Raw genomic sequence first — 25,982 nt, 5'->3', positions numbered from 1 at the left:
GTCCAGCATCCCTAGCCTTGTCCCCGCATTTGAACCACACATTCTCCAGTCACACACCATCTTGATTTGGATATATGTAGTTTTTTTCATCATCACAGGATCAAAATGTTGGACTCTTCATTAAACAGCACTGTGAGAATATTTTCACTATAAAGAGCTCAGTGATCAAAGGCAACTACTTTTCAAGGGCAACTACTTTTTGAAAGGTAACTAGAGAAAGACGGTAAATATAGAGGCGTGTGTGCATGTCTACACTGGCTGAATAAATAAATTTGACTAGGCCATTGCTGATGACTTCTTTAAATGCTTCACCATCCTTACGCCTTCACTCCCTTCCAACCAAAGACGCTGTGTCCACTAGGAAATAATTCTTCCATCACTGGAAAAAACATGCTTCCAAATTTTCATTTGCAGCAATGTTTCTGCAGTCACCTGTTTGTTTGAACACTTCCACCACCTTTGATGTTCATATCTGCAACAAAACCTTTACTATCTTTCTTCTCTATTGCATCCCAAGTTGGGCCACAGCTTCATTCCTCAAATTCCTCATTCACTTTGCAAAGCTATCCACTCTTCCAGGAGAGGGAAGATAACAACTCAATTTCTCTTCTCTATTTATGAGCTTCTCAATCCTCTTCCCCATCACTCTACTTTCATCCTCAACTACTGCCATCAGCATAGGTTTGTTTTCTAACTTGTTTTCTAGTTTGAAACAACTGTTTTCAGCTCCTGCTCTTCCAGCCTGGCTTCTAAGATAAATCTATAACAGTCAGGAGAGTCATACAATATGGAAACATACCCTTTGGTCCAACCAGACCCTGCCCACTATGTTTTCAAAACTCAACTAGTCCCACCTGCCTGCACTTGACCCATATCCCTCCAAACCGCTCTTATTCATGAGCTTATCCAAATTCTTTCAAACTCCAATAAGTTCTCCAATTTAATTTGAGAATATCTGTCATTCTTATAAAAGGAATCCCAAGTGCAACAAAGACATCATGAGTTACACTAAGAAAAGTAATTAGGATGGCAGTGAAGAAAATATATATAATAGTTTGATACAGAATTAGATACAGAGATACAAGGCATTTGGCACCATGAAGCTAAATTTTCTCTTTCAGGAAAGAAAGACAAAAAATATTCCGATCCAGGACAACTGTTAAGAGTTACTGTTTAAAGGTTCAGAATACAATGACAGTTAACCCAGTTTACAAAAGGTCCAAAAATTTAGAAAGGAGTAAGTGCAATTGAAGCTAAAAATATTATAGCTAAGTTTTCCAAACGTCTGGTAAGTGGCAGTGTTGCTTAGAAATGTGATAAATATGAAGTCAAATGCTCTGTTATGTCGCGAATTAACTCAGGGCTAGATTTTCCTTTTGCTTTGACTCCAACTCCAATGTGAAAATCAAGGTTTAACCGTACAAGTTCACACCTGAAGAATGCTATGCGGTCATTTAAATGGGAAAGAATTATCTACCGTGACAGTGGAATGTTTGATCCTAGAATAAAATAGAATCATAGAATTGTTATACAGTGCAGGAGAAGGCCATTCGGCCCATTATATGTATACTGACACATTACAGGATATCAGCAATACTGAGAGTTTCCACTTTGAAATACCAAGTGGAATAATATTCAACAGCAGGGCTCTGCCAACTGCAAAGGTCAAGGAATGTTTAAATGATTATTCAAGTGAAATGGTTACTCAAACAAGTTATAGAGAGATTAATTCCTGTTTCACCTGCACACAAGGACACATTGTCATTCTGAATAAGATGTTGCTTGCTGTTCATTTTTAATGTACACGTTAATCCTTGTTTTCTTTGCCCAAACTCTTGCCTGTTTTCTCCTCATCTCTCTCTTCTACCCTACTCCACCCTCCTCAAGCTCACCTCACCCATGATCCCATTCTTACTGATCATTGACCACCCAAAGTCTCTTAGTCACCATACTGGTTTACTTTGTAAGTAGCTTCCTCTCTTTAGATGTTGCACCCTTTATTTCAACACAACTGTGATCAGTTTGGTGGGCAAGTGGGAATGATTTGGGAAAAATCAGAAACAACTTGAAGATGGCCTCAATTATATGGAGAAGGAAGGAACTGTTGTTTGTTGGAGACAGAGATAACAAAAGGAGACAATTGGCAACAGAGAAAAGTTAGTCTCCTAAAAGACCCAAGTACTGATTCTTCTATCTCATTTGCTCAAAAATGGTTAAATCAAACAGGATTCATTTTCAGAACAAAACTATTTTTCAAAATTCGATATGTCAATGCTGCTGTCTAAGTGCAAGTTGCCTTTTTATTTGTGCAACTAATGTAACTGTCACTTGCTCAGAAATTGTTCATTACCCACTCCTTGCCCAGGAGAAGTTGCTTTCTTGAACACTGCAGTCCTTCTAACACAAAATCATCTACAATGCTACTGGGAGAGGAGTTCCAGGTTGTTGATCCAGCAACAGTGAAGGAATGGTGAAATAGTTAGAGTCTGGATGCTTTACAAAATGTATGGGGATGCAGAAACATTTTGACAGGGAGAAGATTTGCAGAAATTTCCTTTTGAAGATTAAATAAGGTTCAGTATATGATAACTCTTTGGAAAGTATGAGCTCAGTTGAACAAATGGCTTTTTATGGTCAATGTTTCTGAAAACCTTACTGGTAAAATTGAAATGTTTTGAATGCAGCTGAAATGTGACAAGGAACATTCAAACACTGAATGAAACATACCACTCAGTGTGCTGAAAGCTTTGATTTTCCAGTGATTTTTAGAATGGACACTGAAGTGAGAACAATTTTGTCCACTTGACTGTTGAATGAACATTATTTGTGGTATTAGAAACAGTATCAAGAAATCTTGTGAGCTGAATTATTCAATTATGTGTCAAATCAAACTGTAAACTTTTGGCTAGTTTATAGGCTGTTAGCCACAATCAGACAATTTAAATGATCTCAGTATATTGCAAGGCAGTGTTTTCAGACCCAGATATAAAACTGAATACAGTTTCCAGCAAGTGTTTGGTGAAAAGAGTGCATAATGACAGGAAATTACTTGTGCTTATTTAAAATCTAATTCGACATTTAAAGTTATTGAGTGATAAGTTAATGCTCACAGATGTACAGGCAGACATCAAACTTATGAAATCCCCTTCCTATCGCCAAATTCAACTGCAGTGCTTATTTAATGTATTAGAGAACATTCCCCTGTAAACAACAAACCCTTTTGTAATTGAAAACCTGACAACTTTTTTTAAAAATTAAGTTTTTTTCAGGTAATTAACTTTTGGGATACCTGACAACTCTGTCACAGGGAGAGGGTTGTGGGTATCAATGTAATACTTGTGAATCATGTTATGACTGACTTAAACATTGCTCTCTAGGGGTTATATTCTTAGGGCAGCAAGGCAAGGAGACAGACAAGAATCCTTTTAGGATGCCTGAATGAGTGTCAGAGACAATAAAAGACAATTTAAAATAGATTAATCTGATCATGGCTTTTCCATCCATGGGATGTAAAATAAAAATGTTTCAATGACTTACTTTGAATGTCCTCTCATTCAAATGTTCAGTTGTAGTGACTTTGGAGAAATTGAAAACATAAACTTGAAAGAAAAAAATACACTCCACCCACAATGGAAGGATCAGTGCTATTGCCACAAATTACATGATTATACTGGTAGCTTCCAACTAAAATAAAAAAAACACGGGGAATCTATCATTGCTTACTCCTTCTTAATATTGCAAAATCTGGATAAAGGGCAAATCATAGAGTCATAGAGATGTACAGCATGGAAACAGACCCTTCGGTCCAACCTGTCCATGCCGACCAGATATTCCAACCCAATCTAGTTCCATCTGCCAACACCCAGCCCATGTCCCTCCAAACTCTTCCTATTCATATACCCATCCAAGTCCCTCTTAAATGTTGCATTGTACCAGTCTCCATCACTTCCTCTGGCAGCTCATTCCATACACGTACCACCATTTGTGTGAAAAACTTGCCCCTTGGGTCCCTTTTATATCTTTCCCCTCTCACCCTAAACCTTTGCCCTCTAGTTATGGACTCCCCAACCTTTGTCTATTTATCCTATCCATGCCCCACATAATTTTGTAAACCTCTATAAGGTCACCCCTGAGCCTCCGACGCTCTGGGGAAAACAGCCCCAGCCTGTTCAGCCTCTCCCTATTGCTCAAATCCCCCAACCCTGGCAACATCCTTCCAAGTTTCACAACATCTTTCCGACAGGAGGGAGACCAGAATTGCACACAATATTCCAACAGTGGCCTAACCAATGTCCTGTACAGCCGCAACATGACCTCCAACTCCTGTATTTAATATTCTGACCAATAAAAGAGCATACCAAACGCCTTCTTCACTATCCTATCTACGTGTGACCCCACTTTCAAGGAGCTATGAACCTGCACTTCAAGGTATCTTTGTTCAGCAACACTCGCTAGGACCTTACATTTAAGTGTATAATTACTGCTAATCTTTGCTTTCCCAAAATGCAGCCCCTCGCATTTATCTGAATTAAACTCCATTTGCCACTTCTCAGCTCATTGGCCCATCTGGTCCAGATCCTGTTGTAATCTGAGGTAACCCTCTTCGCTGTCCATTACACCTCCAATTTTGGTGTCATCTGCAAACTTGCTAACTGTACCTCTTATGCTCACATCCAAACCATTTATGTAAATGACAAAAAGTAGAGGACCCAGCACCGATTCTTGTGGCACTTCACTGGTCACAGGCCTCTAGTCTGAAAAACAACCCTCCACCACCATCCTCTTGTCTTCTACCTTTGAGCCAGGTCTCTATCCAAATGGCTAGTTCTCCTTGTATTCTGTGAGATCTAACCTTGATAATCAGTCTCCCATGGGGAACCTGGTTGAACGTCTTACTGAAGTCCATATATGTCACATCTACCGGTCTGCCCTCATCAATCCTCTTTGTTACTTCTTCAAAAAACTCAATCAAGTTTGTGAGACATGATTTCCCACACATAAAGCCATGTTGACTATCCCTAATCAGTCCTTGCCTTTCCAAACACACGTACATCCTGTCCCTCAGGTTTCCCTCCAACAACTTGCCCACCACCGACGCTAGGCTCACCGGTCTATAGTTCCCTGGCTTGTCCTTACCACCCTTCTTAAACAGTGGCACCACATTATCCAACCTCCAGTCTTCCGGCACCTCACCTGTGACTATCGATGATACAAATATCTCAGCAAGTGGTCCAGCAATCACTTCTCTAGCTTCCCACCGAGTTCTCGGATACAGCTGATTAGGTCCTGGGGCTTTATCCACCTTTATGCGTTTCAAGATATCCAGCACTTCCTCCTCTGTAATATGGGCATTTTGCAAGGTGTCACCATCTATTTCCCTACATTCTATATCTTCCATATCCTTTTCCACAGTAAATAATGATGCAAAATACTCGTTTGGTATCTCCCCCATTTTCTGCGACTCCACACAAAGGCCGCTTTGTTGATCTTTGAGGGGAGAAAGTGAGGTCTGCAGATGCTGGAGATCAGAGCTGGAAATGTGTTGCTGGAAAAGCGCAGCAGGTCAGGCAGCATCCAGGGAACAGGAGAATCGACGTAGACTCGCATAAGCCCTTCTTCAGGATCTTTGAGGGGCCCTATTCTCTCCCTAGTTACCCTTTTGTCCTTAATGTATTTGTAAAAACCGTTTGGATTCCCCTTAATTCTATTTGCCAAAGCTATCCATGTCCCCTTTTTGCCCTCCTGATTTCCCTCTTAAGTGTACTCCTATTGCCTTTCTACTCTTCTAAGGATTCACTCAATCTATCCTATCTATGCCATACATATGCTCCTTTCTTTTTCTTAACCAAGCCCTCAATTTCTTTCATCATCCAGCATTCCCTATACCTACCAGCCTTTCCTTTCAACCTAATAGGAATATACTCTCTCTGGATTCTTGTTATCTCATTTCTGAAGGCTTCCCATATTCCAGCTGTACCTTTACCCGCAAACATCTGGCCCAATCAGCTTTTGAAGTCTTGCCTAATACTGTCAAAATTGGCCTTTCTCCAATTTAGAACTTCAACTTTTATATCTGGTCTATCTATTTCCATCACTATTTTAAATCTAATAGAATTATGGTCGCTGGCCCTAAAGTGCTCCCCACTGACACCTCAGTCACCTGCCCTGACTTATTTCCCAAGAGTAGATCAAGTTTTGCACCTTCTCTAGTAGGTACATCCACATACTGAATCAGATTTTTTTCTTGTACACACTTAACACATTCCTTTCCATCTAAACCCTTAAAACTGTGGCAGTCCAAGTCTATGTTTGGAAAGTTAAAATCCCCTACCATAACCACCCTATTATTCGTACAGATAGCTGAGATCTCCTTACAAGTTTGATTCTCAATTTCCCTCCAATAGGGGGTCTATAATACAATCCCAATAAGGTGATCATCCCTTTCTTATTTCTCAGTTCCACACAAGTAACTTCCCTGGATGTATTTCCAGGAATATCCTCCCTCAGCACAGCTGTATTGCTATCCCTTATCAAAATTGCCACTCACCCTCCTCTCTTGCCTCCCTTTCTATCCTTCCTGTAGCATTTGTATCCTGCAACATTAAGCTGCTAGTCCTGCTCATCCCTGAGCCATGTTTCTGTAATTGCTATGATATCCCAGTCCCATTTTCCTAACCATGCCCTGAGTTCATCTGCCTTCCATGTTAGGCCCCTTGCATTGAAATAAATGCAGTTTAATTTAATTAGTCCTACCTTCCCTGACTGTTTGACTCGCTTCTGTTCTCAACTGTACCAGTCTCAGATTGATCTCTTTCCTCACTATCTCCCTGGGTCCCCCACCTTACTAGTTTAAATCCTCCTGAGCAGCTCTAGGAAATCTTCCTGCTAGTATATTAGTCCCCTTCAATTTAGGTGCAATCGTCCTTCTTGCACAGGTCACTTCTGCCCCAAAAGAGATTCCAATGGTCCCATACACCAGCTCCTCAGCCATGCATTCATCTGCTCTATCCTCCTATTCCTGCCCTCACTAGCTCGTAGCACCAGGAGTAATCCAGATATTACCACTCTCGAGGGCCTCCTTTTTAAATTCCTGCCTAACTCTCTGTAATCTCCCTTCAGAATCTCAACCTTTTCCCTTCCTATGTCGTTGTTTCCAATGTGGACAATGACCTCTTGCTGGCCGCTCTCCCCCTTGAGAACATTCTGCACCCTCTCTGAGACATCCTTGATCCTAGCACCAGGGAAGCAATATTGTCAAACTTAAACATGATCAGGGCAAACAAATAGCCATGCAAACTCCTGTAAAATTTCAGAAAACATTGAAGAATGAGCTAAGTACTAGGTGGAAACCTGGGTATTTTCAATTATAAGGTATTTAATTAAATATTAATTGATATCTTTGTCAGTGTTTTGTTTTATACAAGTGCTTGTCTGATTTAACAAAACAGAAATTAAACTACTTGCCCAGACAATCATATAGATTGGATAAAGCATCTATCAATCCAAATGATTAAAAGCATTATACATTCTCAGTTTGTATTCAGTGCACAGTCTAACACCTTTATTCAAACATACATGTTTCAACAGGTTGACCTGGAAGAGAAAGAGAAAACTACCTGAGAATGCCTAATTTATTCTCAGGTCAGTTCGGATTGCAGCCAAGAAGTGATTAGAGTACATCACGTATTCTCTAAAGGTGGGGCTGAAACAATCAATATTCTGCCTGAAATGTCTAGTTCCATGTTGACTAGACTTATCTAACAGGAAAGGACATTTGACAGATCCATTGAAAAAAAGGTCTGCAAGGATTCAATTACCAATAGCAGTACTCTCAGGTTTTTCTGCTCCTGCAGACTCTTCAGAATTATATCGCCTATTTGATATGGCCTTTTGATGTTTTTCCATCACCTTACACTTCTCTGCATTGCATCTCGTCTGCCACCTATGCGTCCACTCCATCAACTGCCTAAAGACCTTCTGTACAGTGAACTTGCCTCTGAGCCATAACCTCCACAGCATTCATAACTCTACTACAAGTGAGATATGAAGATAGTGGACACTGACATTGGTAATGCGAGATAGTTGCTGAGAGTTATGACATCTGCAGGCTGACTATTTGGAAACACATTGCAAGAGGTGAACTGAAATGAAAAATGTAGCTGAGAAAATGTCCCAGAGAAAATTAGGTCAGTGAATTCTGCACCTTGTTAGCCCAAAGCCTTCAGCTGCAGCATATACAATGGAGGCTGCCATGCCAGAGTGGAGCTCTGAATCACATCAGCTATGTTAATTCAGTTGATGATCATGGCCCAAACCACGATGTATAACATGGAAGATTGCCAAGCTGATACCTTACTTTCACCCAACTTTTGCTGAATGGGTTGCAAGTAAGACATTTACAGGATATTTGCTTCTTCTTTACATGAAAAACTGGGGAAAGGCTATCATTACATGTCTGGCAAAAGTTTCCCACATCAGGAACTGTGAATACCTACTGAATTACCTATGGTCAATTGTTGACTGGAATATATAAGTTATGTAGAGAATACAGATGTACAGATCTGTTCATTCACGCTGTTTTCTGGATTAATTATGAGTACAGTTATGAGAAGCGGTCAGAGCAGCATTATTGGTATTCCACGTAATTTCAGGGAAGCTTGGATCGTAAAAGCTGCAGCTGTTTAAGCTGTCTTATACATGCAAAGAAAAATAGTGCTATCAAGCAGCAATTACGTGGCAATCACTCAGTTTGCCTGATCTGCTGTGCTTTTTCAGCACCACACTCTCGACTAATCTCCAGCATCTGCAGTCCTAATTGCTTAGTTTGGACCATCCATCTCCTGACCTGATTATAACCTTGGCTCAAATATGGACAGAAGAGGTGAAAGTGACTGTCTTTGACATAAAGGCCACATTTGACAGACTGTGGCATCAAGGTGCCCTAGAAAAATTGGAATCAGTGGAAATCAGGGAAAAAAAAACTTTCCACTGATTAGAGTCACACCTGTTACAAAGGTAGGTGAATATAGTTGTTGGAGGCCAGTCATCTCAGTTCTAGGACAAAAAGGCAAACAACTGCGGATACTGGAAATCAGAAACAGCTGGAAAATCTCAGTAGAAGGTTGGTCACTGGACCCAAAGTGTGTTAACTCTACTTTCCAGTTGGACTGCAAAAACAATGGCTATAACAGCAGGTCAGAGGCTCAAAGTCCTGCGTGGAATAACACCTCCTGACTCTCTGAAGTCTGTCCATCATGTACAAGGCACAAGTCAGGAATGTGACAGAGTATCCCCACCTACCTGGGTGAATGCAGCTAAAAAAAACACTCAAGAAACTTGACGCCATCCATTTAAAAAAAAAACTGCCAACTTGATAGGCACTTTATCCACAAACTTTTCCGACCTCCACCAGCACCACTCAGTAGCAGCAGTCTGTACCATCTAAAAGAAATTCACCAAGACTCCTTAGATAGCACCTTCCCAACCCATGACCATTACCACCTGGAAGGACAAGGGCAGCAGATATGTCCAAACACCATCATCTTCAAGTACCCCTCAAAGTCACTCACCGTTCTGACTTGGTAAAATATCACCAAGCCTTCAGTGTTGCTGGGTTAAAATCGTGGACTTCTGAATGGCATTGTGGGTCTATCAACAATAACAATGCAGCTCAGCACTACCTTTTCAAGCGCAACTAGGGTTGGGCAATAAATGCTGATGCAACCAACAACACATACATCTCACGAATGAACAAAAGGAAAGTCAGAACCCATTTTGATTTACAGAATTTTCACAAATTTTCACCCAAAAGTTATATTTAGCTTTCTTGTACACATATATAACAAATAAAGCTGATAGCATTCATGTTTTTCACATTGATTACAGTTGGTACACATTATAAGTGACATCCTAATATAATGGTATCACAAAGAAAATAAGTGATACATCACCTAAAGAATGGAAAGGCACATTATGATACTTTTGCTTTCCAGTTAAGACAAAAAAAAATGTGGAATTCTGGTTAAAGACCATTGCAAATGTGGTTCAAGGCTTAGAAATAATGTCAAGAAACTGAATAGTGTCATAATTTTAATTTCCTACTATGACGGTATTATAAATAATGCATGCAGTCTAACTGTTCAAACGTTAATTAGATAGTATCCCACTTCTCCTAGCTGCTTTTCCTGTGTCAGCGAGTTCACAGAGTCACAGAATTGTTTCGACACAGGAGGCCATTTGGTCCATCATGCCTGCATCAGATCTATTCCAATGCCAATCTCCTGCCTTTTCCTCATACCCTTGCACACTATTTCTATCCAAATAATCATCAAATACCCTCTTGAATACCTCAAATGAATCTGTCTCTACCATACTTCCAGGCAGTGCATTACATACCCTAACCATGAGCTATGTGAAAAATCCCTCTTGATTCATTTATACCCTCTCAGTCTTTTCTCTTCTACGAGCAAATTAACAAATATTAAAAACACATCATTGAAAAGATTTTTAAAAATACAGGACTCAATTATGAATAGGAAAATATTTATTATAACTATATAAGGCAGCAGTGGTTAGCATTTCTGCCTCACAATGCCATGGACACAGGTTCAGTGCCAGCCTTGGATGACTGTCTATGTCAAGTTTGCATGTTGCCCCTGTGTCTGCATGGGTTTCTGCTGGGTGTTCCAATGTCGTCCCACAGTCCGAAGAAATGCAGCTTAGATGGATTGGCCATGCTAAATTGCTAGTGTAAACTTTGTGTCCAGAGTTGTGTAGGCTAGGTGGATTAACCATGGTTAATGCAGGGTTAGGGTGGGAGAGTGGGTCGCTCTTCAGAGGGTCAGTACAGACTCAATCGACCAAGTGGCCTTTATATGCACTGTTAGGACTCTATGAACATATTCCTTAGTCATGTAGTATAAAGGCACATATACTAGAATAATTCTTTAACTAAAAAATGATTCTTAAAAAAAAGGTTAACAAACCTTTTCAAGGTCTTCTTTTCCCATTGTCAGAAGTCCTCTGAAAGATATCTCATTCTCCTTCAGAAGGTAATAAAAGAAGACATTTTAAATAGCATATTTTACAAATGTTTTTAATAGCATGGAGTTCAACTCTAGTGGAGGGACATTAACTTGCAACTATATCATAAAATATCAATTACATAGCTTGTAAAAACTCTCCTCATTAACATTTCCATGATGAAGTATAATTAAGTTATACGTTCTGTTACATTCTAACTAACAATTTTGCTTCCAACTTATAAAACTTCTGCAAACTTTTTACAATCAACTTCTATACTGGCCACATTTGGGAGTTCTATTCCATAATTGGTTAAAGATTTCAAGCTTTGAAAATTATAGCTCCATAACACAAAATATTTATTATCTTACATTTTAAAAACATAACTCGTGCACTTGAGAGTTTATGAAATATAAGGTCAGGCAGCATTTGAGGAGCAGGAGAATCAAAGTTTTGAGCATAAGCACTTCATCAGGATCCTGATGAAGAGCTTATGATCGAAACGTCAATTCTCCTGCTCCTCAGATGCTGCCTGACCGGCTGTGCCTTTCCAGCACAACACTCTCAACTTTGATCACCAGCATCTGCAGTCCTCACTTTCTCCCAGTATATGAAATGTATCTCAGTTATTCAAAATATGGGATATTTTGATAGATAGTTTGGTGGCGATACAAAATACCAATGCCAAGTGAATTACTTTTAGCTATCAAAAAATTGAACAAAACATACCTCAAATAAGCCTTGAAGATGTTCAAGTTCAAGTCCAGACAGAAACAGTTGTACATCACCAAAATTTGAAATTGAACTATGAAGATTGTATATTACAATATTTAATCAATGGGGAAATTATGGTTAAAACATCAATGTTTTAAGCAAAAATTTAATCACAATTCCTATTATATATCTACATTTATTTTCCTAAATAACACTGAATCCTAAGTATATCCAAAAAGTAGTAAGATTTGAAACACACTGTATCTGGTTGTCCAGACTTCTAATATTTTAGCTACAAGTCTATAAGTCAGTGAACTAACTCAAAATCTAAAATGTACTTGCCTAGAACTATTTTACCGTTCATTATTTAATAGAGATTAAAACAGATTAAAAATTATTTCCCTTTATATTCAGCAACCGTTTGGAAATATTTCTGTGCAGTAATTTCTTATTTATTTAGACTGACTGATATTTATTCAAGCATATTTAAATCTGTTATAACAAATGCGGTTGGAAACTACATAACTTGAAAAATTCTCATGATTTGTTTTATTCCACAAGAAACATTGCCTGTTACCATATTCTGCTGTTCTTCCCTGCATTACAATGTTTTGTGACATATTTGAAAATTGCCTCATCTTTCGTTACATTCTGGAGTTTTCCCAATAAGGGCGAATTTGAAGTCACAGTGAGTAATGACGCTAACTGGAAGGAAAATAAAAGAGTATTTTAAGTTTCATTATACTGAATTAAACAATGATCTTAATTACAAATTGTTTGTCATTAATGGTCCACATACATATTTCTGCACAACTTAATTTCAAATTAAGTTTCTTTTTAAATTTCTAATAAACTTCTGGTAAAATAAAACCTATGGCAATAACAGATTACATATCTAATACTAAACATGGATGATAATGAAATAAATATGTTACACATGGAAGTGCTTTAGTTATGTTTAAGCATTTTTGTACTGCTTAGCCTGTTGAATTCACATGCTGAATTATACAGCTGTACCAGCTAAGCTTCTGACTAGGATTTCAATTATTAATGTTGAACATAAAAATTCTGCCATTAGTGGTTCAAATTCAGCTTCTACACTTATGGATCAGTTCTCAATTACTTTGGGTTTATGGACTTGGTTTGATTCTGATGTTTTGCAGGAGACATTCAAAGGTTTAGGAACTGATTGCTGCTCTTCTGGGACTTGCTTATCTCATATATAGGAGAGTCAAACATTACTATTACATCTCCAGTAAACTCAGACAGCACAATCTTAATGACCTAATGTATACAGAGAAACAGTTTAAATCTACAGCCCCTATTCCGTATTTCTTGGCTGCAATTTTGTTTTTTTTTACCTGCGAATGATGATTTTTCTCAGCAATATCAGCTGCCATCTCTCCATTTTTGGTCTTCAATGTTTTATCAGCTCCTAACTCAATTAGTTTCAGCACTGTACTTTGATGGCCTCGGCAAGATGCCCATGTCAGTGCCTAAGTTTCATGGAGTAGAAAAATTTATTACAGACCACATAGAATGACTCCCTATGTAAAATTAATTCAGAGGCTGTAATATTTTATACTCTGGTAATATCACCTGGTATCTTATTCACATATTTTTCCCTGAAGCAAAATGTCTTTATTAAGATTTAACAAAAATCGCTTTTGTTAAAATGTACGTTTAAACAAAGACTTTTTCAAATATTAAAACTAACAATGACACTTGACCAAAGTTGCATACTGTGTAGCCATTTTCATCCTGAATATTTATTTCTGCTCCATGAGCCACCAGCAGTATAATAGTCTGAGTATGGCCTTCTCTCGCTGCATACATTAGTGGGGTCATCTGATTCCTGAAAGGGAGAATAAAACAGTTGAGCTTGCAATCAAAACACTGCAGATAAACAAACTATCTAAATAAATTAGAAGAAATACTTTCGAATTGATATTTGCTTTCCTAAAGGTAGTGCTTTATGGGTTCCCAATCTTGCCAACCTACTCATCTTTACGTTTCTACGATTGATTTAAATTATTTATACCTGTGGACTATTAGTTCACAAATTCTGAACAAAAGAAACTATCAAATTCCGTAATGTTGACATTTTGGATGGATGGCACCGTCAGATTATTCGGTAATAATGTGAGTTGTTTCTGTTCAAATGAAATACAGCTGTAAAAGATAAAACTGGGATAACATTTCATTAAGAGAAATGTAATGGCTAGCCATACTCTTGATGGTTTGCCCATTAAAGGAATGAGCACTTGAGTCAAAGTACAGAGTTAGCTGAACTCCAAAGTACAGATTAAGAAGATCAACTTTATTGGAAATACATATGCTATGAAATCTGGCTGAACCTTGCCAAAGGATCACATAAACACATTGAAACATATCCAGGAAGAAGAGATAAAAGAACGCAAACAGGGGAGAAACTTTTAAAAATGCAAATTTTGAGATTGCTGCATTTTTATTATAAATAAGTTACATTTACAGTAGTTGTGCTTAAACAGTCTTGGAATCTAAACAGTGATTCTAACTGTGGGTGGTATTTGATTCAGTAAATGCGTTAATTAATGAAGGACAGTTGAAACATTATACCTCAAGGTTATAATAATTTGTCCTGGTTCCAAAAACACATTATCTCTACTTAACACTGTAAACTATATTCATGGAGCTATACCTTGAAACTAATCTTTCCCCTTTTTGATCAGTAGAAAGCCAAGTTGACTCTAATGATAGCCATGCCATCAAATGTACTTCTACAGAATTCAGCCCCATTTAACACAGAGCACAGAAGTTCCTTTAAACAATCAGTGATGTTTAACATTCCATGCAACTTGAAACTAGTTTAGCAACAGTGCAGGAATCAAAAGAATTAGTGATAAGGTAGAATGGGATGTTGTTAGTGCATACTGGAAAACTAGCATTCCTCTTGGATAATGTTCTGAAAGACAAAATGAAGATGAGAGCCAGAAGGGGACAACGGATAGGTTCTTGGAGGACTTGCACTCCTGAGGTTGGCTATAATGGTTTGAAATGTTTAGATGGTGTGTTGTTTTTTTTACAATTCAATATGTCTTAAATCATTTATAACGTTTTGAAGAAACGAGCTTACCAAATCTCTTCAGGTAATCAATATTAAGGAGATATTTTTATTGTAAATTTGCTTAATTAAAAATATTAAAACATTATTAAAAAATTATGACTTTCCCAAATACGACAACATAAAGAAACACTAGCATACAAGCAAACAAAACAAGCTATAGGATAAGAAAGATACAACTTTAAGTCAAAATCAATACAATAAAATACGTGTTTCTATATTGGTCTTGAAGATGTGATGGTGCTACAGCTAAGCTGGTTGCTCTTCAGGATTCAGCTTCTTTTAAATTTTAACCTGTTCTTTTCCTAGAGTGTGTGCTATGACACTTAGGTTTTTTTTTAATTATTATAAAGAAACTGTGAAGAGTTGCTGGTAATCCATTCTGTGGACTTTTTTCATGTTAATGTATTTCTGCAGCAAACAGACAAGCTCAAAGTTAGCTCTTTCCAGATGTAGGTTTGGGCCTTGCAACAGCTGGCAGTAAACAGTTTCAATTTCCCGTCATCAGGACCACCAAGATGCCATTCAGTCAGAAGTGGAGTCTTCAGCACCCTTTATATATAATGGATTCTCTTTGTCTTTGGTAGTCTGTACAGACGAAGAGTTGTTGACCATTGTCTTTAGGTGTTTTGTCAGTTAGTTCATTCAATGGCAGGTATGAAATTATGTATGGAAATTATCCAGACATATCTACTGTCAATCCACTTCAGAAAATTGGTTTCTCTTGTAGGTATGAAGACCTCTGCAGCCATTTTAAAACATAACCACCTGCCTCATTTAAAGCAATTTCCCTTTAAACAAAAAGATCTGGGTATTAAAATTAGAAAACAGGAGAACCTCCTAGTGCTCTATGTAATATAGCTGGTTCTGACATTAGAAGCTTAGCGTTCTGTTCGCCATCTCCTTTCCAGTCTGCATCAGAGAACAGAGTAAGCATGAAATATCGATGGGCAGTTGTCTGAGTTGGGAGACATGAAGTAAGTCAAATCCAGGAGCTATGTAAAGACAGGGCAAGGCTCTTGTGATGCAGTGATAATGTCCCTTCCTCTGAGGCAGGAATCCAGTATTCAAGTCCCAGTATTTCAGAAGTATATCATAAATCTCTGAGCAGGTTGATTAGAAAATGTAAAACTAGAGTACTGGAGAACACAATGATGGAAGTATTTTTGTAGGAAGTAAGACATGGGAAATGTACAGAGTCAGTTAAAAAGATAGTAAGATGACAGTGACGTTGAAGGGCACCACAAAATCCAAAAGCAGAACTTTGCTCGAGTCCAGGTGTGATTTTCTGGTAATGAACAGAGTATAAAATCCCAGCACAATCAATGGCTATTCACAGGTCCTGCAGAAAATTGAAGCCACTCAGTGACAGCAGGGAAAGGTTGGTCGAAGTCACTCAGAATACTACAAAAGAGCAGCAAATCAGAGACAGAAGTTGATAAGATGTAAATAGTGAGAGTCTGGCAGGTAAAACATTTTGCTGGTGTTGAGCGAAGTCCAGGAATTGGAAACTAAAATTGAAAGAAGATTTAGATTTTTCCAGATCTTTTCAATAGTTCAAAGAAAATCATATTATTACAAAGCTGAGTTTATTCTAATATAGTCCAGTGCAGAAGTATGGTCCTTTATGTCCAAAAAGCAGTCAGAATTTTGAAGCCATATCTGAGAGAAACTCCACATTCGTGTCTTTACCAGGGCTCACAAGGGAAGATTGGAGAATAAGGTTCGAACTATTATATACAGGGTATCTAAACAGTTGACTTTGATGTTTTAAATAAAATGAATCAAAGGAATAGAAACACCAAAAGAAAGAATTCAGTGAGGGAAAAAAAGAATGAATGCCAACAGATGGCTAGGGATAGTCATGGAATATGAGGAGCTTCCAAGGTAGCCAAGTGTTTAGGAGCCATTTTGAATCCACTAAATAACTGAATTCAATTACCTTACATGAACAACTATTCCCTATTACACTACACAAGCAACTATTACTCATGAACTAAAACAAAATCAATTTGCCCTAAAGTGAGTTATATATAACAAAAACAAAGTGCTACAGAAACTCAGCATGTCTGACAGCATCTGTGGAGAGACAAAGGGCATCATGTCAGACTCAAAAATGTTAATTCTGTACCTCTTGCCTCAGATGCTGCTAGATCTGCTGAATTTCTCCAGTACTTCATTATTATTTCAGACTTCCAATAGTATTTTGCTTTTATCCAAAAATGGCACTCAAATAGTTCTCTCAAGGTTTGATTAACAGATCAACTAGTGATAATGGGACTACAGCACATGACTGGTTCCAATGTTCCTGAATGTATCGAATCAAATGCTGCACAAACTTTTGTTCATGTGGAACACTGAATAGAGGAGAAAACAGTTTTGAAGAGTTCAGGTGAGGTAGGATTGACAGCCTTTGACATCAAAGCCACATTCAGGACAAAGCAGCCTGCTTGATTAGCATCACATCTACAAGCATTCACTCCCTCCACTATTGACGCTCAGTAGCAGTAGCGTGTACTACCTACAAGATGCATTGCAGAAATTCACCAAAGATTGTCAGACAGCACCTTCCAAATGTACCACTTCCATTAAGAAGGACAGTGGCAGCAGGTACATGGGAAGACCACCACCAGCAAGTTTCCGTCCAAGTCACTCACCATCCCAAATCAGAAATATATTGCCATTCCTTCACACTCGCTGGGTCAAAATCCTGGAATTCTCTCTCTGATGGCATTGTGGCACAGGGACTGCAGCAGCTCAAGGAGGCAGTAGACCACCTTCTCAAGGGCACTTGGAATAGGCAATGAGCGCTGGCTAGCTAGTGATGTCCGAATTGAATAAAAAAGATTAAAGTCTATCAAATTCTATGATGTACTAAATATTTCTACCACCAGAGGTCCTCCGTGAGCTTTGCAAATATAAAGGAATGTTTTTGTTAGTGTAATATTTTGAAGAGATCATGAGGCGTAGAAGTAGCATCCTAATCTTTGAGGCAGGAGCTCTGGATTTGAATTCCATGCCAGGATTTGCTTGTCATGGAATGTTCATTCATAACACAGCCAGTTTTATGAAGTCACTGGATGCTAGGCAGTAGAGTATAGTTTCCTGGTTAGTCACCCTGTAGAAGGCACTGGCAACCCACTACAATATTTTGCCCATTACAATGGACCAATGGAAGTCCATAGTGCAAATGCTCCAAATGAGGATGAAAGAAAAGATATACAAACACTATCTCTAAAACAAATTTGAAAGCTAGCTATTACTTCTCAAGAAACCTTATCGCCTGTAATCATTTTAGAAAGCTAAATTGGTTTTGTAAAAAGGGAGGCATGTAGTCAAGGCATTGAGCAGGAGGTCTTTAACTAAGCTGGTTTCTGAAAGTTCGGAGAATATTTAAGTAGGTGCAAAATGAGCAAACTTTAAAATTAGAAACTGAAAGAACTTTAACTCCCATAAAATACAAGCCAACAGTAGGCTCAGTCCACTGACTCCTTTAGAAGAAGCATGATAAATATCTACTTAACAGCAGAATTGCAGATGCCAAATCAAGAATGAACATACTGAATCATGATGGATAAACTCTGTGCTGTGCAGAGATGTATGAACAAGATTATACAACAACAAGTTTTGGGGTCACAACACAAAGGGTAATGATTCCACAGCATAACAGCCTTAATACTCATTCCTAGCAACAAATAAATTTGTAGGACTTTCATAGTATCATTGATTTCAAACAATTGTTTTAAAAACTCTTACACATTATAGACTATTTCTATCTTGTTCTTACTCCTCATCAAACAGGATTACCCTGCAATTGCACTGCAGCTTTGACCAGAAATATATGAATGTCTACCTACTTATCTCCAATGGAAGCTCTGAATGGTATTCCCTGGTCAACATTCTAGACCGGGAAGGCTCCCAGAAAACTTTCTGAAATTCACTGTCAAAGTGAAATGTTGGTAAACATTAAGATTGGTATCTAGTACCAGATCTTGAAGTGGAAATGAAATTTGAATGTTTAGTTGCTGCAATTACCAAGCCACCTTAAGATTATAGTTATGAAACATTTTGCAAATAGGTAGAATTATAGATAGTACATGTACAAATCAAGATTTTACACAATTATTTTTTCAGTTTCCATCATCTCAAATCTCTCTGCTGGAATCATTGGGAGATTTACTTCTAGACCTTTGCCAACAGTGCACAGTTGTGATTAAAGCAGAATAGGAACCTTATGAGCAAGATTGAATACTTCCGTGATCCCCTTTCTCAAGGCAGTTTATGGATTTATAGTAAACATTTATACCTGCTGAAAGTATTTGGATTTGCATTTCTGGACAACAGCAACTCTATACACTTGACCACTTTTTCTTCTGGTTCATTACTAGCACAGGCAGCCATCAACACTGTATATTGATCTACAGAATTTAAGAAAAGCATTACGTCAAAAAGGGAAAATACTTAGAATGGATATAAAAATACGAAACAAAGAGGGAAAGGAATATTGTGAAACGTTTGATGCAAATGTGAAGATTAACTATGTAGTGGAAAATTAAGTTGGTTTAACTTATTGCTCGCACCATTCCAAATCAGTAATTAATTTTCAGTCTAAAAGCAAAATATATAACCTGCATTTTTATTGCTTAAATGTGATATGGATGCATCACAAAATTAAATATTTTAAGTAAGATGAAGTGAAGTGATTCAATGAGTAAAGATTACAATCAAAGTTATGTACAATATCAGTGATAAAAGTTTTTTTATAAATTAAAACTATTAAAACCATTTTAAGTTTAATTTGATTCAAAATATTAAAAGAACAAGGTCATAAAATGGTTTGTTATTTTATGTAGCAAATACATAATATTCTTTCACTGTATCACTGCTTAAAACGTTTAACTTTCAGTTCACAATAAAACACAGATCAAAATTCCACATAAATACTTGGCCATATTTGCAGAACATAAAATAACTGTGCCCAATTTTCACGTATTTAAAGGAACTTTGTTGGAATTTTGACGTATGCACAATAATTGCTTCCTTTCACAGCCTCAAGCACCAATTACCCTCCTGAACATACTCTTAACCATCTGTTCACTACATGCAATGTTCTGCAGCTCAGTAACTACAAATTGTATGAATGAATGTCTTAACCCAGGCCACTTGTATTCACAGATGTGGTCAATTTGAAACATAGAAGTTACAAGTGAAAAAATATACAATGGAACAAAGTGAATCTGAGATTTTAGATTAACCTACGTCATAGCCATTCATAAAATTAAATAGGCAACAGTTTGTGGCTTTTTGGTCTGGATTTTTCTTTCCAGTCTGTCTTGGTTTTGTTTCATGCTTGTAGCAACTTTGGCCCACCTCCTACTAATGTCATGGTTTACAGTTGATAATAACTTAAGTCCTGAAAAATATTCAAACTTTGAGATCTTACGATAGCTCCATATGCATAATTTTATTTCTAACAGAATTTTACATCAAAAGTATTAAAAAGCTATTCTCAAAATTACTTCTTTCAACCCTGCAAAAATTCAAACTCTAAATCTTCAGAAATGGCCAATATTGACTCAGAAAATAATAGAAAACTGAATTACAATATGATGAAGGTACAGAACTTTCCTTTTTTCAGTGAATAAGGGAACAGAAGGAATTCTTTCACAAAGCTACAAGCAGCGCTGATCTCTTTTGCAGCTGTCAAAAATCTAATAACCCATCTACATTACACCTACTTTCCAGCACTTGCCTACAGCCTTGAATGTTACGACATTTAAAATATACTTGGACGAACACTTGAAAAGGTTGGGGTTTCCCTCTTCAACTACCCTCCTAGGCAGCGCATTCCAGCCAAGTTAGGAAAAGCTAACTAGAAATATAAAAACAGATGCCAATTTTTCCTATAGATACTTAAAAAGGAGAAGACTTAACCAAGTGAATGTTGGTTCTACAGAAAGAGTGTCTGGGGAGTCAGTTATGGAAAATAAGGAGATGGCAGGCAACTTGAAGTATTATTCATGTGTCCTAATGTAAAGGATATACTGAGCATGATCAAACTAGCTACAAATAAAAGGAGAAAGAACTCTAAAAAACTATCACCAGGACTAAACAAATTGAGCTACAAGCAGCTAAATCCTCGAGTCCTGGACTTCCCCATAAGATCTTAAGAAGTGGCTAGTGAGATAATTATAGTATTAGTTTTAATTTTCCAAAATTCTGCAGATTTGGAGAAGGTTCAGTTAGAATGGAAAATGAATGTTAACTCCTTTATTCAAAAGGAGTAGGGAGGACAGAATGTAGGACACTACAGCTTAACATCTGCCACAGAGAAGATGGTAACATTTATTTTGAAGAGTTATTATACCAGGTCATTTAATTCAAGGTAAAGAGACAGACAGAGTCAACATGATTTTGCAAAAGGGAAATTATTTCAAATTTATTGGATTTCTCTGACGAAGGAATATATCAATGTACTGTTCCTAGATTTTTAGAAGGCATTAATAAGGTATAACATCAAACGATATAGAATCAGAATCATACAGCACAGAAAAAGCCCAACTGGCCCATGCTGCCCAGGTTTCAAAAACTGATCAGTCCCATTTGCCTGCATTTGGCCCATATCCCTCTAAACATTTCCTATCCATGTACCTGACCAAATGTCTTTTAAATGTTGCACTTGTACCAAACTCTACCACATCCTCTGACAACTCATTTCAGGGTGACCTTAGGTAGTTTGTAAAATCACGAGGGGCATAGATAAGGCGAATAGCCGAGGAATTTTCCGTAGGTGTAGGTTATTGAGAAAAATGAAGTTTATGGCGCAGTGGATAATATATTGCCACTGACAGAAAAGTGGCTAGTTAATAGGAAAGTCGGTTATCAGAAATGCATTATTTTCCATTCAGCATAATGTAACAAGCAGTCTACCACAGGGATTAGTGCTAGCTCCTCAACTTTTTATAATTTACATAACTGACTTGGATGAAGGGACCAAAGGTATGGTTGCTAACTTTGCTCATATCACAAAGATACATAGGAAGATAAGTTGTGAAGAAGGCATAAGGAAGCTACAAAGGTTATGTGAATAGGCAAGATCTGGCAAATGGAGTATAATGTGGGAAAATGTGAAATAATCTATTTTGGCAGGAAGATTTAAAAAGCACATGATTGAAATGGTAAGAAATTGTGATGCTCAGATGCAGGTATCTGGCTGTCCCAATACATGAATTACAGGAGTTTTACCTTTAGGTACAGCAAGTCAGCACACAGTTTGGAAAGCGAATAGAATGTTTTTTTTGGCGGGGGTGGGGGAAATGTGAGAGGAGGGTGTGAGCAAATTTCAGAATTATATAGTTTTGTACCACAGTAAGCCTGAACTTCAAGCAAGAAACAATAAATTGATAACATAAATTGGTGAGCATTTCATAAAAATGACTATTAAAACAGCACCAAGCAGAAGATCTACGTCAAAGCTTTTTTTTTGTCATCTTGATTGAAAGCAGAGAGAAACACACAAGGCACTAAGTTCAGATCATATGGAAAATGTTGAGGACTGGCACCTAACTAAGTTGAATTTAATGAACACTGGTCTTGTGCTTGCTTCTGATGACAGAAACGCTGTGTGAACTTTGGTGGAATTTATACAAAAATGAAGGTTGGGAGTAGGTTACCTTTCAGACCAAGTTATTTTCCTCTTTCTGCCAGTTTTGTGATAAGGCTTTTCAGGAAGAGGGTTGGGAGGGGAAGGGTGCCTGTTTGACTGCCTTTTTTGTTCCATCATTCATATGCACACAAACTCCTAACCTCGTCCTTGGCCACATGCATGCACACAGTCAGTCAATCTCCCTTCTATCCACACCCACACCCCCCCTCCCTCCCTTTGACTCCCTCCCTTTGACCCCCTCCCCCTCCCCCTCCCCTCCCCAACCCAAACATACCCAGAAACATTCTTTGGCTTGAAACACAAACTTGCCCATTCATTGCCTCCAATATTGTCTCCTTCATTCACATACACACACTCTCCTCTCTCTCATACAAACAAATGAATGCTGGAGAAATTCAGCACGTCGTATAGCTGAATAAAAAAAAGTTAACATCGGCTCCCGTGTGAATCTTCAGAACACAAACAGTGTGTTCCTTCAGAAGGCCTATGGTGCCATTTGACAACAGTCCTCAGGCAGACTGATACCTTTTTCCACAGAATAGAGTGTGGAAATAAGCCACTCGGCCCAACAAGTCTCCACTGACTCAGCAAACAGCTTCCCACCCAGACTTTACTTTCAAGGTCCCTCTCTCTAGCGATTACTGAAGCAAAAACTCATTTAGGACCTCCTCTAACTTTTCAAACTCCAGGCACAAGTTACTTCCACTCTCTCTGATCCTTCTCTTATTCCTCATATAAGTGTAGAACACCTTTGGGTTTTCCGTAATCCTTCCTGCCAAGGCTTTTTCATGTTCCCTCCTAGCTCTCCTTAGTCCATTTTAAGAATTCTTCCCTAGCTACCCTGTAATTCTCTAAAGCTGTGCCAGAACCTTGCTTCCTCAACCTTAAGTAAACTTCTTTCTTCCTCTTGACGAGAAGCTCCTCTTGTCACCTTGTTAATAGTGAGAACACCATGGACCAAGTTAATGGGTGTGAACAGATTGATATTAAGAAACCGGATGTGCTGGAAATTCTGGGAAGCATTAAGATAGATAAATCCCCAAGCCTGGACAAGACATATCCAATGTTACTACAGGAAGCAAGGAAGGAGACTGTGCGCCTCTGGCGATGATCTTTGCATCCTCACTCTCCACGGGAGTAGTACCGGATGATTGGAGGGAGGCGAATGTTGTTCCTCTGTTCAAGAAAGGGAATAGGGAAATTCCTGGGAATTACAGACCAGTCAGTCTTACATCTGTGGCAAGCAAAGTACTGGAAAGGGTTCTGAGAGATAGGATTTATGACTACTTGGAAAAACATAGTTTGATTAAAGATCGTCAGCATGGCTTTGTGAGGGACAGGTCATATCTCACAAGCCTTATTGAGTTATTTGACGATGCGATGAGGCAAGCTGATAAAGGTCAAGCAGTGGATGTGGTGTATATGGGTTTCAGTTAGGTATTTGAGAAGGTTCCCCATGGTAGGCTCATTTAGAAAGTTAGGAGGTATGGGATACAGAGAAATATGACTGCCCGGATACAGAATTGGCAGGCCGAAAGAAGACAGTGAGTGGTAATGAATGGAAACTATTCCACCTGGAGGTGGTGACATAAGTGGTGTCATGGAAGGACCTGTTCTTGGGCCGCTGCTCTTTGTGGTTGTTATAAATGACTTGGATGAAGAAGTGGAAGGTTGTGTTAGTAAGTTTGCTGATGACACAAGGTCGGTGGTGTTTAGATAGTGTCGAGGTCTGTTGCAGGTTGCAGAGCTGGGCTGAGTAGTGGCAGATGGAGTTCAACCTGGATAAATGCAAAGTGATTCATTTTAGAAGGTCAAATTTGAATGCTGATTATAGGGTTAAAGACAGGATTCTTGGAAGTGTGGAGGAACAATGGGATCTTGGGGTCCAAGTACATTGATCCCTCAAAGCTGCCATCCAAGTTGATAGGGTTGTTAAGTAGGTGCATGGTGTTTTGGCTTTTGTTACTGGGGGATGCAGTTTAAGAGATGCAAGGTTTTGTTGCAGCTCGATAAAACCCTGGTTGGATCACACTTGGAATATTGTGCCCAGTTCTGGTCGCCTCATTATAGAAAGGATGTAGATGCTTTAGAGAGGGTGCAGAGGAGATTTACCAGAATGCTGTCTGGATTGGAGGGCTCTTCTTATGAAGAGAAAGGTTGAGTGAGCTAGGGCTTTTCACACTGGAGAGAAGGAAGAAAGAGAGGTGACTTGATAGAGGTGTACATGGCAATGAGAGAAGCATAGATAGAGTAGATAGCCAGACACTTTTTCCAGGGCAGAAATGACTGTCACGAGGGGTCATAATTTTAAGGTGACAGGGGGAAGGTATAGGGGAGATGTCAGAGGTTTTTTACGCAGAGAATGGTGGGTGCGTGGAATGCACTGACAGCAGTGGTAGTAGAGTCAGTGACATTATGGACATTTAAACTACTGCTGGACAAGCATATGGATGGCAGTAAATTGAGGGGTGCATAGCTAAGGTTGATCTTAGATTAAGATAAATGCTCGGCGCAACATTGTGGGCTGAAGGGCCTGTACTGTGCTGTACTGTTCTATGTTCGATGCTCAAACATCGAAGAGGAGTGGTCTCTGATTGGAGGAGCATCCTCTTGCAAAATCTTCCATATCTATTCACTTTTATTCAGAACTTCATTTCTGGGCCAGATAGGAACCCTTGGTGGATCACATTCTGGCCAGCAAGCTGCCTGTTGTAAAGGTCTGCCTTAGCTTATTTTGTATTACTGTTACCAGCCCTTTTGCTCAATGGGTTTCAATATCACCAAGATGTCTAATATATGGTACTTATCAAACATCTGAAGTCTACACACACACATCAACCCTGATCCAGCCTCTGTTACAATATTTAAAACCTAAATCAAGTGATTGTAACTAATTTATGACGTTTAACAAATTGATACCAACTCTCCTTTACTAGTCCAGGCTCAGTCAAGTAACAGTTAATTTTTTCCCAGATTGTTTCTAAAACTTTCTACACCTTCTGCATGTGTGACTCATCCACATTAATCTGACATCCTTTCTGAGTGCTTCTTGTTTTATTTTGATTTCATCTAATATCTTGTCAACCTCTTTGTTAACATAGCTTTTAAAAACTCCTCTTTCTTGGCAAAAAAAAGGAAAGCATCATTTAGAATCTAAGTCATGCATTGGTTTTTAATTTTCCCCACTATTCCTTTATTGCCATTAATATGTCTTTAGAAGATCTTTGGACCCATTGCTTAGTTAGTACCACTTGCATCTTTTCCTTTCACTTTCTTTCTTCATTCTCCCCTACAGTTTTGATAGTCCTTGTATTATCAAACTGCAAACTTTTTTTTTAAAACCACCTGTGGTACAACATCCTATTTTCTAACTTTTTCACCAAGGGACCTCTGACTGTGAGAATGTACCCAGACTATACTCAAAACATATCCTCTTTAAAGGAATCCTTTGTTCCACTTCATTGCTGTCTGCCATTC

The 25,982-nt window shown here is 38.3% G+C and overlaps 1 protein-coding gene across 1 annotated transcript in view; it reads right to left on the bottom strand.

Moving 5' to 3' along the window:
- Positions 1-25,982, bottom strand: part of asz1 (ankyrin repeat, SAM and basic leucine zipper domain containing 1) — an 80,478-nt gene that overhangs the window by 27,890 nt on the left and 26,606 nt on the right. Inside the window, exons 4-9 of the mRNA XM_043709583.2 lie at positions 19,146-19,257; positions 13,480-13,591; positions 13,098-13,232; positions 12,314-12,441; positions 11,752-11,827; positions 10,986-11,042 (exon numbers count right to left, since the gene is read on the bottom strand). Coding sequence (XP_043565518.2) covers positions 10,986-11,042; positions 11,752-11,827; positions 12,314-12,441; positions 13,098-13,232; positions 13,480-13,591; positions 19,146-19,257 — 620 coding nt within the window. The remainder of the gene's footprint in view (positions 1-10,985; positions 11,043-11,751; positions 11,828-12,313; positions 12,442-13,097; positions 13,233-13,479; positions 13,592-19,145; positions 19,258-25,982) is intronic.

This window comes from Chiloscyllium plagiosum, unplaced genomic scaffold (assembly GCF_037043375.1).
Source record: "Chiloscyllium plagiosum isolate Xiang-an unplaced genomic scaffold, Cpla_swu_hap1 HiC_scaffold_19, whole genome shotgun sequence".
NCBI classification, from domain to species: domain Eukaryota; kingdom Metazoa; phylum Chordata; class Chondrichthyes; order Orectolobiformes; family Hemiscylliidae; genus Chiloscyllium; species Chiloscyllium plagiosum.
Note: the sequence above shows the minus strand (reverse complement) of the source record. Positions and strands in the feature narration are given on the sequence as shown.